Consider the following 13,517-nt stretch of genomic DNA (forward strand, 5'->3'; position numbering starts at 1 on the left):
CATCACATCTCTTTAGAGAGAATCCTGGTGGGGAACCAAATCCAACTCTAGGAAACTATACTTACAAGGTTGGTCTTCAATTTGTAAGCCTAAAACCATGGGAGGTCTGGGATTTCGTAATATCAATTTTAATACCCTTTATCTCAGAAGTAAGCTCAATTGGAACATTAGAACTCACCCAGATAGCACATGGGTTAAATTCATGGAAGCCAAGTACATGTACTCTTCCAAAACCCAGCTCAAATGCCCTCCAAATTCTTCTTGGGCCTTGAAAAATATTTACAGAAATCAGGAGCAAACAGATAATCTGATCCAATGGGATATTGGAGATGGAAACCAGGTCAATATCTGGACTGACTCTTGGATTCTTGGAGTTCAGACTCTAGGACCTAATATGCATGATAGGGGATACACTCGAGTCTCTCAGCTCATAACACCTGAACACACCTGGAACCAACAAATCTTAACCTTCTATTCTCCCCAGAAACAATCACTAAAATCCTTTCCATCCCTCTAACCTCAGAAAATGACACTAAAAAATGGAAACTAACCCAACATGGTAATTTCTCAGTGTCCTCCCTCTACAAGCATATGATTCACATCTACTACTAAGGGGTCTGACTTTTGGAAACCTTTGTGGAAATTGAGAGTTCATCCTAGAATTCTGCTTTTTCTTTAGGAACTTGCTCAAAACATCCTACCTTTAAACATAATGTTGAGCACTTATATGGATAACATGCAACTACTTTGCCCCCTGTGCAAAGAATCAAATGAAACAGTTACCCATTTAAGCCATGAATGCAGAATCACTAGAGCTTTAATACATCACTTTACATCCTCACAACAGCTTCATGTAAAACCAACAACGTTTGCTGATTGGTTTACAAGCTACCATAATCTTGACAACTAGAGTGAACATCCTAACTCACTCACATCCTTGGAAACAGTTTCAGCTATACTATGGCACTTATGGAAACATAGATGTGATATCATCTTTAAGGAAAAGCAGTTTAACATGGGTTTTCTTATAGCTTCCATTAACAGTTTCCTCTGCACCCAAACTGCTACGATTAAAACCTACAAGCTAACTCAGACATTTACTACCCAATGGTGTGCTCCTCCTGAAGGAGCTCTGAAAGTTAATTATGATGTTTCTTGGGACAAAGACTCCCTGCTCACTTATATTGCTATTGTAATTACTGATTCCTCAGGTACCCAAGTCGCAAAAGAATCAGTCCTCTACAGCAGCAGATCAGTAAACGAGGGAGAAGGTAAAGCATACCTGCATGGGGTTAGGTGGTCTAAGGAGCATGGCATCAAAAAAGTAGTGATAGAAGGAGATTCTGTTAATGTGTGCAACTTTTTGAATGGGAAGAAGAACTTAACTCATTAGACCTCAAAGCACTCTCTCAAGGAAATTAGAAGTTATGTTGCTCATTTAGATAATATTACTTTTGTGTATGTTGATAGAAAGTTCAACAGTCAAGCTCATAATCTTGTTGTTAACTCTAGGAAAACAAAAACTTGTGTCTCTACTTGTTTTCCTTCTTGTGCGATATCTCATTGCAACATCAATGACCCGGTTATAACTCTTAATCAATAGATGTTATTTTGTCTCAAAAGAAAAAGGCAGAGACAGTAGTTGGTTGTCGATCCTAAGTTGGCAAAAGTTCAAATAGAAAAGAGAGACGAGGATGAGAGGGATGAGATGGAATAAAGAAACAGATTAAGTGGAAAAGAGTAGGAAATAAGAGAAAAATGGTTTTGAAAAGAAACAAAATAGTTAAGTAGAACATAAAATTGGGTCGGAGGTCCAATTTTTTTTAAAAAATTAAGTTATAAAGACAAGTTTAGCTTTTATTTGTTAAAAATCTAAAATTTGTGCTTTGTTTGGTTAAAATTTAAAAAATTTATTTTATTTGCTTAAAAACTCAAAACTTTTTGGAAAGTTCTTGGAAGGTGTGTTGATCAAAATTCACACCAGGGCCCTCAGCGCAAGAGTGCCCATTAAGACGTCAAGTCCAGCGCAACACTCTCGGGCCCAGCCCAGAAGCCTCTTAATGGACCCTCATCGAATAGACCCTAAAACTCATGTCAAGCCCAACCACGTGCAAAGAGTTTCCACGTGCACAAAACTCCACACGTCCGGCGCTTAACACGTCTAGATCTCCACGCACCACGTGTAAAAGATCACTTAACGAAGAGAGCGTCTACATGTCACAGATGCCTATAATGACATAGATCTCAGACTTGGTCAACGTAACTCCAGAGACAATTATCCCCCCCATTGGTGCATGCAAACGTCTCACATAAATATGAGACCATGTACATGCACACTCAGAGTAGTTACCAGAGAACATGGACAACCGTTGTGCATGTACAGCTCGTGTACGCGTCACCACAACTCAGGTATCTTGCAACACATTTACTCCGTAACGGTCAGTCTTTACTCCTCCCAACGGATATTTCCTTACACCCATATAAAGAGGAGCACTTCCACTTCACAAGATATCGAAGGCAGAGCAAAGCAACCACCAGGGACGTATCTACTTGAGGGCCAGGAGTGGCCCTGGCCCCCCTCACCCATAAACCTTCCCACAACTGCCACATTCAAACTCCATGATAAATCTATCTTTTACTTTATTGGCCCCTCCCCTCTTAAGCCTTAACCCAACTATCCCAACCCAAATTCAGTCTAAAACTTAAACCCCAATTTAAATCTCTATCTACCAATTTAAACCCCTACCACCTAATGACCTAATATTACTCCCTAAAATCCACTGTCCAAGAGTTTAAGTTTCTGTATTTGAAATTTCAATTGTTGTTATTCCAACTTTCTGTTATTTTAATATTATTTTAAGTTGCCATTATTTCAAGTTTCAATTGTTTTTTTGTTGTTAATTTGTATTGATTCCAATTGTAAAGATAGATCAATTCAAGTAATCTAAACTTTAACCTTTCATTATCTAAAATCGACTGTCTCTCGATTCGTAATTCGAAAAAAGATAAATTTATCAGAGATTTGAAGGAGCGACGACTCCATTTTAATACATCAAAGAAAAAACTAGCACGTATAGTAGTATCTCATTATTTTATTTTATTTTTGTTAATCTTTGTGGCTTAATTGATATTTTTTCAGTGATAATTTTGAATGGGATGATACTTTTTTAAGTGGTAGTTTTGAATGGAGTAGAATTGATATTTGTGTCTATGATTTATTTTTATATAAATTTTTCAAAAGTTCATTGTTAGAATGGTTCGGCCCCACCCTAACAAAATTTCTGGTTCCGTCCCTGGCAACCACTACTTCTTCTCCACTCGCACTTTGTTCTTCGATTGTTCTTGAGACGTTGGCATACGAGTTACCTGGTTCTTAGACTCTTTCTCCCCTTTACTTGACACGTTCATCTTGCTCTGATCGTCGACACTACTAGACGCTTCAAGGGCATTAAAGCTTCTCCTTGCTCGACGCTTTCAGTGATCGTCAAAGGGATCAAAGCCTTCTCGACGCTTACAGAAAACATCAAGGAGATCGTAGCTTCTTTCTTGCTCGACGTTGATGGTAACATCTACTCTCACACTTGTGATCACTTCACCCCCGTAGTCTCGAGCTCCGGCCATTCTACGAGCCTAGCCACTCTCCGATTACACGTCAACGGTTACACCCTCATTTTTTCATTTATTATTCATTGTAATACTTTGCTGACTTGACCGTCGGAGGGCCCTTGGCAGGCACCATCCCGGTGTCGCCCCAAGCCTTCACGGGTTTGTTTGTGTCTGTTCACCTTCTTTTGCAGGTTTCTTCCACACGTTGTTGGCGCCCATCAATCAAGAACCCGACGTTTGGAATTCTAGAAGACGTTCACGCTTCCGACCTTCTGACCTCCGATCAGTAGACTTCTCACCATATACAAAAGGCGTTGTAAAGTGTTGAAAGCTCTTGCGAATTTGTTGCAGGATGTTGTAGTACCTAAGGAGTTAAAACAAAAAAATTATAGGGAACGAAAATTAAAACAAAAAATTTAGACAAATAACAAAATTGAAAAGTAAAGCTAAAAGTGGAGGCTAACAAAGAGAAGTCCATAGACAAATGAAAAATCAAAACTGACTCATTTGTCAAGAATCGAAAACCAAAACAAAACTTTCTCTTATATTCATTTATTTTTATGATGCTCGTGGTGGTCTCTCGTGGAACCCTATGGTACTTTTGTCACCAAAAAAGATAATAGTGACGCAGACCAAAACATTATACAATATGAGATAATACAAGGTATCCAGTTACACACTATATAATGCTTGTTCAAAAAGACATCTTATTATGAAGAAAATATCAAAAAAGCCGGACGAAATATTAACGTTCACAATGGTTAATAATCGTCAATAATTAATCTATTGTTATTTATACTATAAATTATGATGCCCAATATTTATTGATAGATTAATATGTTATCACGGGGGCAACCTCTTAGATTCTGGTTAAATAACAAAGATCAACGTGAGTGTGGAATATAGTCATATAGTAGGAAATTTTTCATGGAAAAGTAGCATTGACCTCAAAATATAGCAAGGTTTTGATTTGGTTGTCATTGTTATGAGTTATGACTGTAATTTTGACTTGGTCTGACATTCTTAATTATGGCAAAGTCTTGGTTACTTGTGGAGGAATAGGGTTCCTTTTTGTCTATGTCAACAACAAAAAAAGGGTTCCTTTTTGTAATTAAATGTGTATTGTTGGGGTCAGCCATCTTGACATTTTCTTGAGACTTTTTATGATTTGGTCAACAAAGGTAGGGCCCAAAAAATTTAAGGGTTATTTTCTAAATGACCCCCAATTTTGTGACAAGTTTCATGCCTAACCCCCTATTTTAGCAAAAATATTTATATGACCCCCTTTTTCAGTTACTGTTATAACACTGTTATCTAGTCATCACCTTCTCTCTTCCATCTCATCATCTCTCTCTGCCACCTCACCTTCTCGCCATTTCATCGTCTTCTCCGGCGAGTGTCGCCGGCCGGCCAATTTTCCGGACGGCAACCTTCAAACATAAAAAAAAATAATAAAAAAAAAATCTCTCTTCCTCTCTCTTTCTCTAACACTACGACAAAGGGAAACCTTCGCCGGAGGTCTGGTCTGACCATGAAAAGACCAGATCTATTCGTGGACAGATCGGATCTGGTCTGTCCGTGAACAGACCAGGCCTCCGGCGAAGGTCTCCCTTCGCCGTAGTGTTAGAGAGAGAGGCGAAGAGAGAAATTTTTTTTTTTATGTTTGAAGGTCGCCGACTGGAAAATTGATCGGCCGGCGACACTCGCCGGAAAAGACGATGAAGTGGCAAGAAGGTGAGGTGGCAGAGAGAGATGATGAGATGGAGGAGAGAAGGTGATGACTAGATAACGGTTTTATAACGGTAACTGAAAAAGTGAGTCATATAGATATTTTTGTTAAAGTAAGGGGCTAGACAGGAAGCTAGTCACAAAGTCGGGGGCCATTTAGGAAATAAACCAAAATTTGATAACTGTGGTGGTATGGACATTAAAACCTATTCTGCCCTACCTATGTGGATCCAATGATTTGGGTCACTAATAAATGGACAACTAAATTTCTTAAGTGGACAACTGAACTGGGTGTAAGAAATAGGTGGCCAAGACAACCAAATTTAAGGGTCTAAACTGAATTTTCCTTTTTTTCCATCTTCATCACTATTTTGACCGGCGACTAAGCTGCTTTCACCGCCTACCGCCCCTTATTCCGACAAGCATAATGTTCTCCGACAACTATTAATATATTTGTATTCTTCCAACTTCGTCATCTCACTCTTGATCTTCATCACCACCATCACATCATCTCCTCTCACTCAACCTTCTTTCTTTTTCTTCAAAAAGCGAATTAGGGTTTCAGCCCTTTTAAGCGTTGAGGTTTAAATTGAAGAAGACATTGTTGTGATATCTTATGCAAATCATTTTGATCAAACATCTTCATCAACTTTTTCTTTTTGTTGTCAATTTCATGGTTATTATGTCTTCATTTCTTTTACAAGATCATTAGTCAGATATCTGGCCATTTACGTTCATCCCTTTACACCTATTGATAGATTAGGGCAAATTTGCAACGAAGATTACTAGTAAGTGTCAATACCAGCATTGTTTTATATGTTTTGTATCAATAATCAATAAATTTGTTCTTCCATTTAAAACATATGGGTGTATTAGGGTTTCAAATGATCTTGATTTTGGTATATTTAAAACTGGGTTGTGGCTAGTAAAAATGGTGAAGAACGTGAAGAAGAAAAAGGATTTTAGTTTTAGATCCTTAAATTTGGACTATTTCAACAAAAAAAAAAAGATTCTTAAATTTGGACGTCTCGAACAAATTCTTCTTACACCCAATTGAGGTGTGCATATAAAAGATTTAGTTATCCATATATTGACAGTCATGATTTGAAAGAAGTCCTTTTTCTAGATTGTACACATTGCTATTTGTGGAATGGGAATATATCCTCTCATAGTTTGAACAAAGTCATTTCTTTAGCACGTTCTTTGACATTTCATTTCTCTTTAACCATTTCTTTACTTGAAAAAGCCTTATCCCTGAGTATAAACATGCATTACTATTAAATCCCTTATGGGTGAGTATAAATATGCATTATTATTAAAATATTTTGGCTTATTATTCTTTTTTTCTATTGAGAGGAGAAACTGGTCAGCAAAGGAAACAAACTTTTCTTCTTAAACTTTTAGCAAATGGAAAGGGTTTTTTTTATGGGTTACAATGCCTCGATAAGAGAAATCGATCTTTTTTCTCTTTAAAGTCTAGATACTAGAGGTAGAATTTCCAAATAATATTTCGGCAGTTGGATTAGGGGGATGAAGATGAAGTGATCAGATTATGTTTCCAACTGCAAAAAGTAAGCAAATGAGACAGTGAGAGCAACTTCAAAAATTTACATATAAATATACTACAGAAGAAATAAGTACAGATTACTACATTTTTCATTTTGGAAACAGGAAACCTTCATTCTGAGTAGCACTTAATATGGTCAAAGATACAACATTGATGATCAGATGCAAGTACAACCACTTTTACCTCTATTATAACTGTTGAAGGTTTTGACTCTTTGTTTCTGCATTTCCCGGTAGGCCTGATGACCACGAAACACCCGATACACATTTACTAGGTGCCTTGAATAACCAAAACATCGGATCATTCTCATGGAACAACATTCTTGTTTCTTTGTGAAGGAGATGGTGGTGGAGTACAACGTGGACCATACGTAGTAGCAGTTTCCGAGGCGGTGTACGGTTGAGAAGCTAAATACTCGAGTGCTACAACAAGATCACGTACCAGTGGTCTAAAATTCGGTTGTTCTTGTAAACACATTGAAGTTATCGCAACTGCATGGTGAAAACATCGTAGAGGAAATCTACCTTGAAGTAGAGGATCAGCCAACTGAAGAAACTTCTTCCTGTCTTTAAGGAACTGTCGAGACTGAAATGCAAAAAGAAATATGTTAGCGTGTGCACTATGCGCAATTGTTGTTACAGGAACTAACTGTGAGAAAAACTAAATAACTTCCAGGGTTATCCGACTCATTGCCAATTAGTTCCGAGTTGGACGTCCACAAAATTAGTACTAACTTATATCATCCGGACCTCGCGGGTTAATTTCAGCTCAATTACTAGAACCTGATTAGGAAAACCAAAAAAGAACACTTCCAAAAGCGACAAATAAACTAAAGTGCCAGATTAAGAAAATCTACTTACCCATGAAACTAGATTCTGCTCTTCCCGAACCCTAGCAAAGTCAATTGCTTTCCGCCCAGTTATAAGCTCCAGAAGGACGACACCAAAACTATAGATATCGGACTTGAGCGTCAACTTGCCACTCATGGCATATTCTGGCGCGCAATAACCATATGTCCCCATAACTCTTGTTGAAACATGAGTGTTGTCACCAACAGGTCCCAGTTTAGCTAGCCCAAAATCGGAGAGCTTGGGATGGAAGTCATTATCCAATAATATATTTGCCGATTTTAAGTCACGGTATATAACAGGAGGGTTGGCTTTGCAGTGCAGAAACTCGAGTCCCTGGGCTGCACCAACAGCAATTTTCATCCTTGTGTTCCAGTCGAGTGGCTCCTGGTTAGGTCTGAGCCCTGAAAATAGAAGGCAAGTTCAGAGTATTCACTAAAAACCTAATAGAATCAGGTTCGTCTTCCCCCTCCTTCAAAATATTATCAAACTTCAAGCATGAGCACTCTTTATAGTGTATAACATAATGAACAAGAGAATCAACAGTTCGTTAGAAGGATCAAGTGCCATAGAAAACATAATGTGTTTCAACCCTGAAGTATAAGTTGTGAAATATAACAAGAACGGCCAAAACGTATTGCAACAAATTCTCCAGTTACTGAAAATCTGAATAAAAATAATGGTGCTAACCAGAAAAATCAAATCTCATCATCATCTCTTTTTAACATTTTCCACAAGATGTGCAATTCGAAATGAGAGCTTTCCAGACAAAGACTCTGGTTTCTTATGAACAATACAAGGTCAAAGCAAAAGAGAAAACAAAAAAGAAGGAAAGGAAGAAAAACGACTACAAAGGTGATATAACTCTTCAACACCTAAAGAATTTCTCACTTTGAGATACCTATCTTTCTATCCAAGTATGCACTTAAGAATAAGAATTATTTAGTTCATTTAAGAATTGGATAAGTTTAGATGGAAATAGTTTATTTGGTCCTCAACAACAGGCTGCTCCTTTCCTATTCTTCTAGAAGCAGTTAGAGTTAGAAACAGTGTTTTGATTAATAAATTACTAAATCTGCATGTAGGAATATTATGTTCTAATGAATTACTCTTGAAACAATTAACAAACCTTCTATTACTTAGAAAGAAAAATTGCAGAGAAATAGGATATTGATGAAAGAAGAAAATGATAGTAAGAACTATGTGATTAGTGAAACTAACCAAATAGATGATCTTCCAAGCTACCCATCGGCATATACTCGTAGACCAGGAGTCTCTGATCTCCATCAGTGCAGTAACCAACCAAACTTACTAGATTAGGATGGTGCAGCAGGCTTAACATGAGAACCTCAACGATAAATTCTTGGTTACCCTGAAGACTATTCTGATCAAGTTGCTTGACTGCAACAATCTGCTTGTAAGGAAACAAGTTCCGATTCATCAAGAGGTTTCTAGCGTTTTCAATGTAAATTAACATGCAAAGCCAGGAGTAAATCTGCAACTCAAGCTTGGAATGCAGCTAAACTTCAACTAGATCTAGCACTTCTAGCCTCAACAAATAGTAACTCAGATGTATGCATGATTGGGGAAAGAAGGGATGAACAAAATTCAGAGCTCGAACATCACTCAACCATAAGAGATATATCAAAATCACAACAGGTTAGATCAACAATTGAAGGTTCCTAAATTGCTCTGTCATTTTTCTTCAATGGGTAAGTAAAAATTCACCAATTTCAAAGTGTTAACAAGTCAAGAAAAAGTTCTTCAGTTTATGTCAGATTTGGGGTTTTGAGTTGGAATCTATCACAATTCAAACAAAAAAAAATAGAAAAAGAAGAAGAACTTGCCTGTCCTGTTTCCAAACTTCCTTTAAAAACTTTTCCGAAACCGCCTTCACCGATCAAATTAGTAAGCTTAAAATTTTTGGTAGCAGTAGCAAGTTCACGAAATGTGAAACTTTGGGCAGCACTACTAACTGGAAGGTTTTTATCCTTGCTTCTACCATTGAATGAAGCTCTTCTTTTGCCATCTCCTGTAAAGATCACAACACATCTAAAGGATTAAAAAACCCTAAAACTTCTAAAACTACACATAATTGGGAGCTACATTTTGATCTGTAATTAGTACCATTGTGTAATGATGCCTTTCCACTCCCACTTTCTGCAAATTCACCCAACAATTAGAAAACAACAACAACTCATTCAAATTTCAACAATTCAGATAATGAAGACGGAAGAATAGATAGATATATAGAGAGAGAGATAAATACCTGAAGAATCGTCGGTTGAATAGCGAGAACTATTGGATCTTCTGATTCTTGTGCTATCTTCAATCTTGCTTACTTCCTTACGATGAGAACTTATGCAAGAAAAACAACTCATCTGAAGAACCAATAGAAAAACAAATCCTAACCCTAATTCATAAAATTCAACCGGATTACAAATTCTATAAGAACAACAGCAGATGAACGTTCGAACACCAAAATTAGACCTAATATTGCATGGAAATTAGAGTTTCATTACCAATAGAAGGGAAAAAAGAAACCCCCAAAAAATGAGATCTCTCGTTCAAAGAACAGAAACTGAAACCACAGGAATTTAAAATCAAGCGGAGAAAACAATTAAATTATTCAAATACGTACAAAAACTAGAAACAATTAAAGTTTTTTTGACAAGTTGAAGAAAATAATAATAGTAAAAGTAACGGATGAAAACCATTGAAGAAATTTTGAACGAAAAAGCACTAAAATCGATGGGAATGTGAGGGGTAGAGAGAGAAAATCGGAAGAAATGAGAATCCGAAGGAGAAATAGATAAGAAGAAGAAGGGAGGGAGGGGGAATTTCATTTTCTTCGTCCTAATTAAAGAGAAATGGCAGCTCAGCATTTTCTCCATTTTTAGCGCCAGTTTTGTCAGCATTGCTAACTCATCTAGTCATCTTTCTCTCTCTAAGTCGTCATCTTCTTCTCACTCTCTCTCTCTCTCTCTCTCTACCTATACAAAATTCTGTGGGCTGACTTTTGTGGTCATGGCCTCATGGGCCAGATCTGTAATTTAGGTTTTTTTTTTGTTGTAAGGATGTGTAGTTTAGGTTAATTGTTAGATTATTGTCATTCACTTTGTAAGTTCCGGCGTAGTGTTTGAAGCTTTAGCAATTACTGATATTGTGCTGGTTTTTAATACCTCAGGTCGAAGTCCAGAGGTAAGAGGTTTTGTTATTGACAAAGGCTTCACGAGTCCACTCAAAAGGCCTCGACGAAAACAAAGACACTGAGACATGATTCGCCTTACCCATCGGAGTACGCAACGACACCGCTCTCCCCACACATGTATGATTTTTCCCTCACTTAGCCACATCCACTGTGGTGTGAGGTTTTGTTCTTCACTAGGAGGTCTCGACATTCAAGGCTAACAATTATACATGCATGATAATCCGGGTGATACTTTTGTCGACATCTCTATGCCACATACGGACTTTAAGTCTTTATTCGAAGAATTAGACTAATGGTGCGTCTTGGTTTTGACTTTTATGACTTCTAAAATCAATTTTAAGAGAAATTTTGTTTGGGCCTATGAATGACCCGGGTCAATTTCAGAAATATTTGGTTGGAAACGGGAGAAAATCAAATAAAAGTCCCACTAAAATATTGGTCTATATAATAGCTCGAAAAGGCCCGGGACAAGTCTTGACAAAAGCCCAAGACTTAGTCCCAGCTTTGCCCTAACAAGGCCCCTAGCATGGACCGGACATGGTTCGGCCATAGGCCGACATGTCCTGGTCCATGCTAGTCGAGGCTAGGACGCGGGTCTAATGGCCCAAACACGTCTGACCAAGACCAGACCTGCTTTGGATGTCTCGGGTAAGACCAAGACATTCTAGAGCTTCCCAGACGCGTCTGGTGGAGTCCGGGTCTTTTAGGGTCTCGGTCTTGGAGACGGAGACCAACTCAGACTCCCTGGACGCGTCCTAGACACGTCCAGGAACTTCTTGGAAGTTTTCGAGACGCGTCTGCTGGAGCCGGTCCGGCCAGGAAGCTTCCAAATGCACCCTGACCGGTTTTTTAAGAGTTTCTAAAAACTCCAACCGTGTTCCTCGTTCCTTTTTTTTCTTTTGCAACTTGAAGTTGTTGTTTCCCACTTTTAGAGCACTTCTAAAAATCAAATTTTGTTTTTCAAAACTTTCTAAAACAATGAAAAATAACTCTTAATCTAAACAAATTTGGATCAAAATTGATGTTTTTGAAAAATTTCAAAGAACAATTTTGAAAATCAACTTGATTAATCTTTAAATCACATTCACTGTTATCAAATTGACATGCCCAAAACACTTTTAGACATAACTATCTATCTAAACTAGCATAGATTGGTCCGGAACTTAACCAAAATTAGCTATGTGTAAGAGGCTCTGACGCTCACTGATGGGTTATGGCGTCTTCTAGTGTTCTAAGTGGAATCTCAGACATCTCATGTCTAACACTAGTATTCTCAGGTCTCATGCATAAGCTAATAATGATGAACTAAGTAAACTATTTGAATAAATACCTTTATCGCTAGTTTTCTCTCGAACCTTTCCAATTGCTTTGAGAAGAGCAAGAGCTCCAATTGTAGCTCCTCTACTTGGAACACCGAGCAATCACCTTGTTGCTAGCTAAAACACCAATGGTTGTTATATGAAGAACACCTTCTTCTTTGACTAGATAGATAGTTGGGAATTTTTTCTCTTCTTTCTCTACTTAATGTTGTAGAGGTTGAAAGCTTCTTGAGAATTTTCCACACCTTATTCAAGTCCCAAAGAGACATTATATAGAACCCTAAGTTAGAGTCTCACCCAATTAGGTTTTCCAAAAAGTCCTTTTTAATAAGATTGAGATAATAAAAAATAGAAACTACATTATATTTTCTTTTTTCCCTTTATCGTGGGCGCCCCATGCAAGGGTTTATGGCCTGATCTGGGCGGACTCTTATGGGCACCCTATTTTGCATGGTTGGCCCCTCTTGGGTCCAAAACATCTCTTTGGTGCCCTGGCCCAAAATTCCTTCATTTGGGCCTTTTGTTCTATCTTTGCCTAATCTTCTTTCAGGCCTTTTGGACATATCTTATGGGTCTCCCCATGTATATATGTCTCGTCCCTCTAGTCATATCTTCCGATCAAGTTGACACTCTTTGTGTAATCCGTTGTAGGATCAGGACGAAGTTTGCCGCAAATCGCTTCGCGATTCAGCGATCGTAGTTGGTATCTAACTAAACATTATGATCCCTAAATCATCCGGACTTGATGATCTTCCTCATCAATTGTCCTATTCGACAAATTGCTCGCGTTGCATCCTTGGTCGAAGGACATCTCCTTCAACATGACTGTTGGGCTCCTACGAACGACCAATTTTTTTTTTTTAAATCTAATTAGTTTTAATTATTTTGAACTTCGATTAGTCTTAATTTTATTTTATACTCTAATTAAACTCACATATTACCAATAAAAATTTTACATATTTAATTAATTGGTTAGGTAGAAACGTGAGAAATAAAATATGAAAATTTGATTTTTTTTTTCGAAAATGGTTTAAACACGTGTTCTGCAAATGCATGAGATCACACAACATTTTTCACACACCTACGAAAAACCAACACACGTATTTGGCCCAAACACAATTTCGCCCTTAAGCATTGGAGTTGATATTTTGAAGCTGAACCCTTGATTTAATTTTAGGCAGAAACATGGTATTTTTGGGTTGGAGATAGGGCTGGGAAAACGGTCCAGAAACCCGATA

At 37.7% G+C, this 13,517-nt stretch overlaps 1 protein-coding gene across 2 annotated transcripts; it reads right to left on the bottom strand.

The window, feature by feature from the left end:
- Positions 1 to 6,922: 6,922 nt before the first annotated feature.
- On the bottom strand, positions 6,923 to 10,776 carry LOC147538798 (putative serine/threonine-protein kinase PBL21). Of its 2 annotated transcripts, XM_086641820.1 has the most exons (6): positions 10,019 to 10,740; positions 9,877 to 9,909; positions 9,597 to 9,781; positions 8,971 to 9,160; positions 7,762 to 8,153; positions 6,923 to 7,486 (listed from the first exon to the last, which is right to left on the bottom strand). In XM_086641820.1, exons 1-6 carry the CDS (start codon positions 10,128 to 10,130, stop codon positions 7,208 to 7,210), a joined length of 1,191 nt encoding a protein of 396 aa, XP_086497946.1. In that variant the 5' UTR covers positions 10,131 to 10,740; the 3' UTR covers positions 6,923 to 7,207. The 2 variants fall into 2 exon arrangements, with proteins under 2 accessions (XP_086497946.1, XP_086497947.1); XM_086641821.1 differs by lacking the exon at positions 9,877 to 9,909 and having other exon boundaries at positions 10,019 to 10,776.
- Between the last annotated feature and the right edge of the window lie 2,741 nt (positions 10,777 to 13,517).

Source organism: Eschscholzia californica, unplaced genomic scaffold, assembly GCF_041429995.1.
Source record: "Eschscholzia californica isolate CP2 unplaced genomic scaffold, dmEscCali1.0.p SCAF_5, whole genome shotgun sequence".
In the NCBI taxonomy this organism is placed as follows: Eukaryota; Viridiplantae; Streptophyta; class Magnoliopsida; order Ranunculales; family Papaveraceae; genus Eschscholzia; species Eschscholzia californica.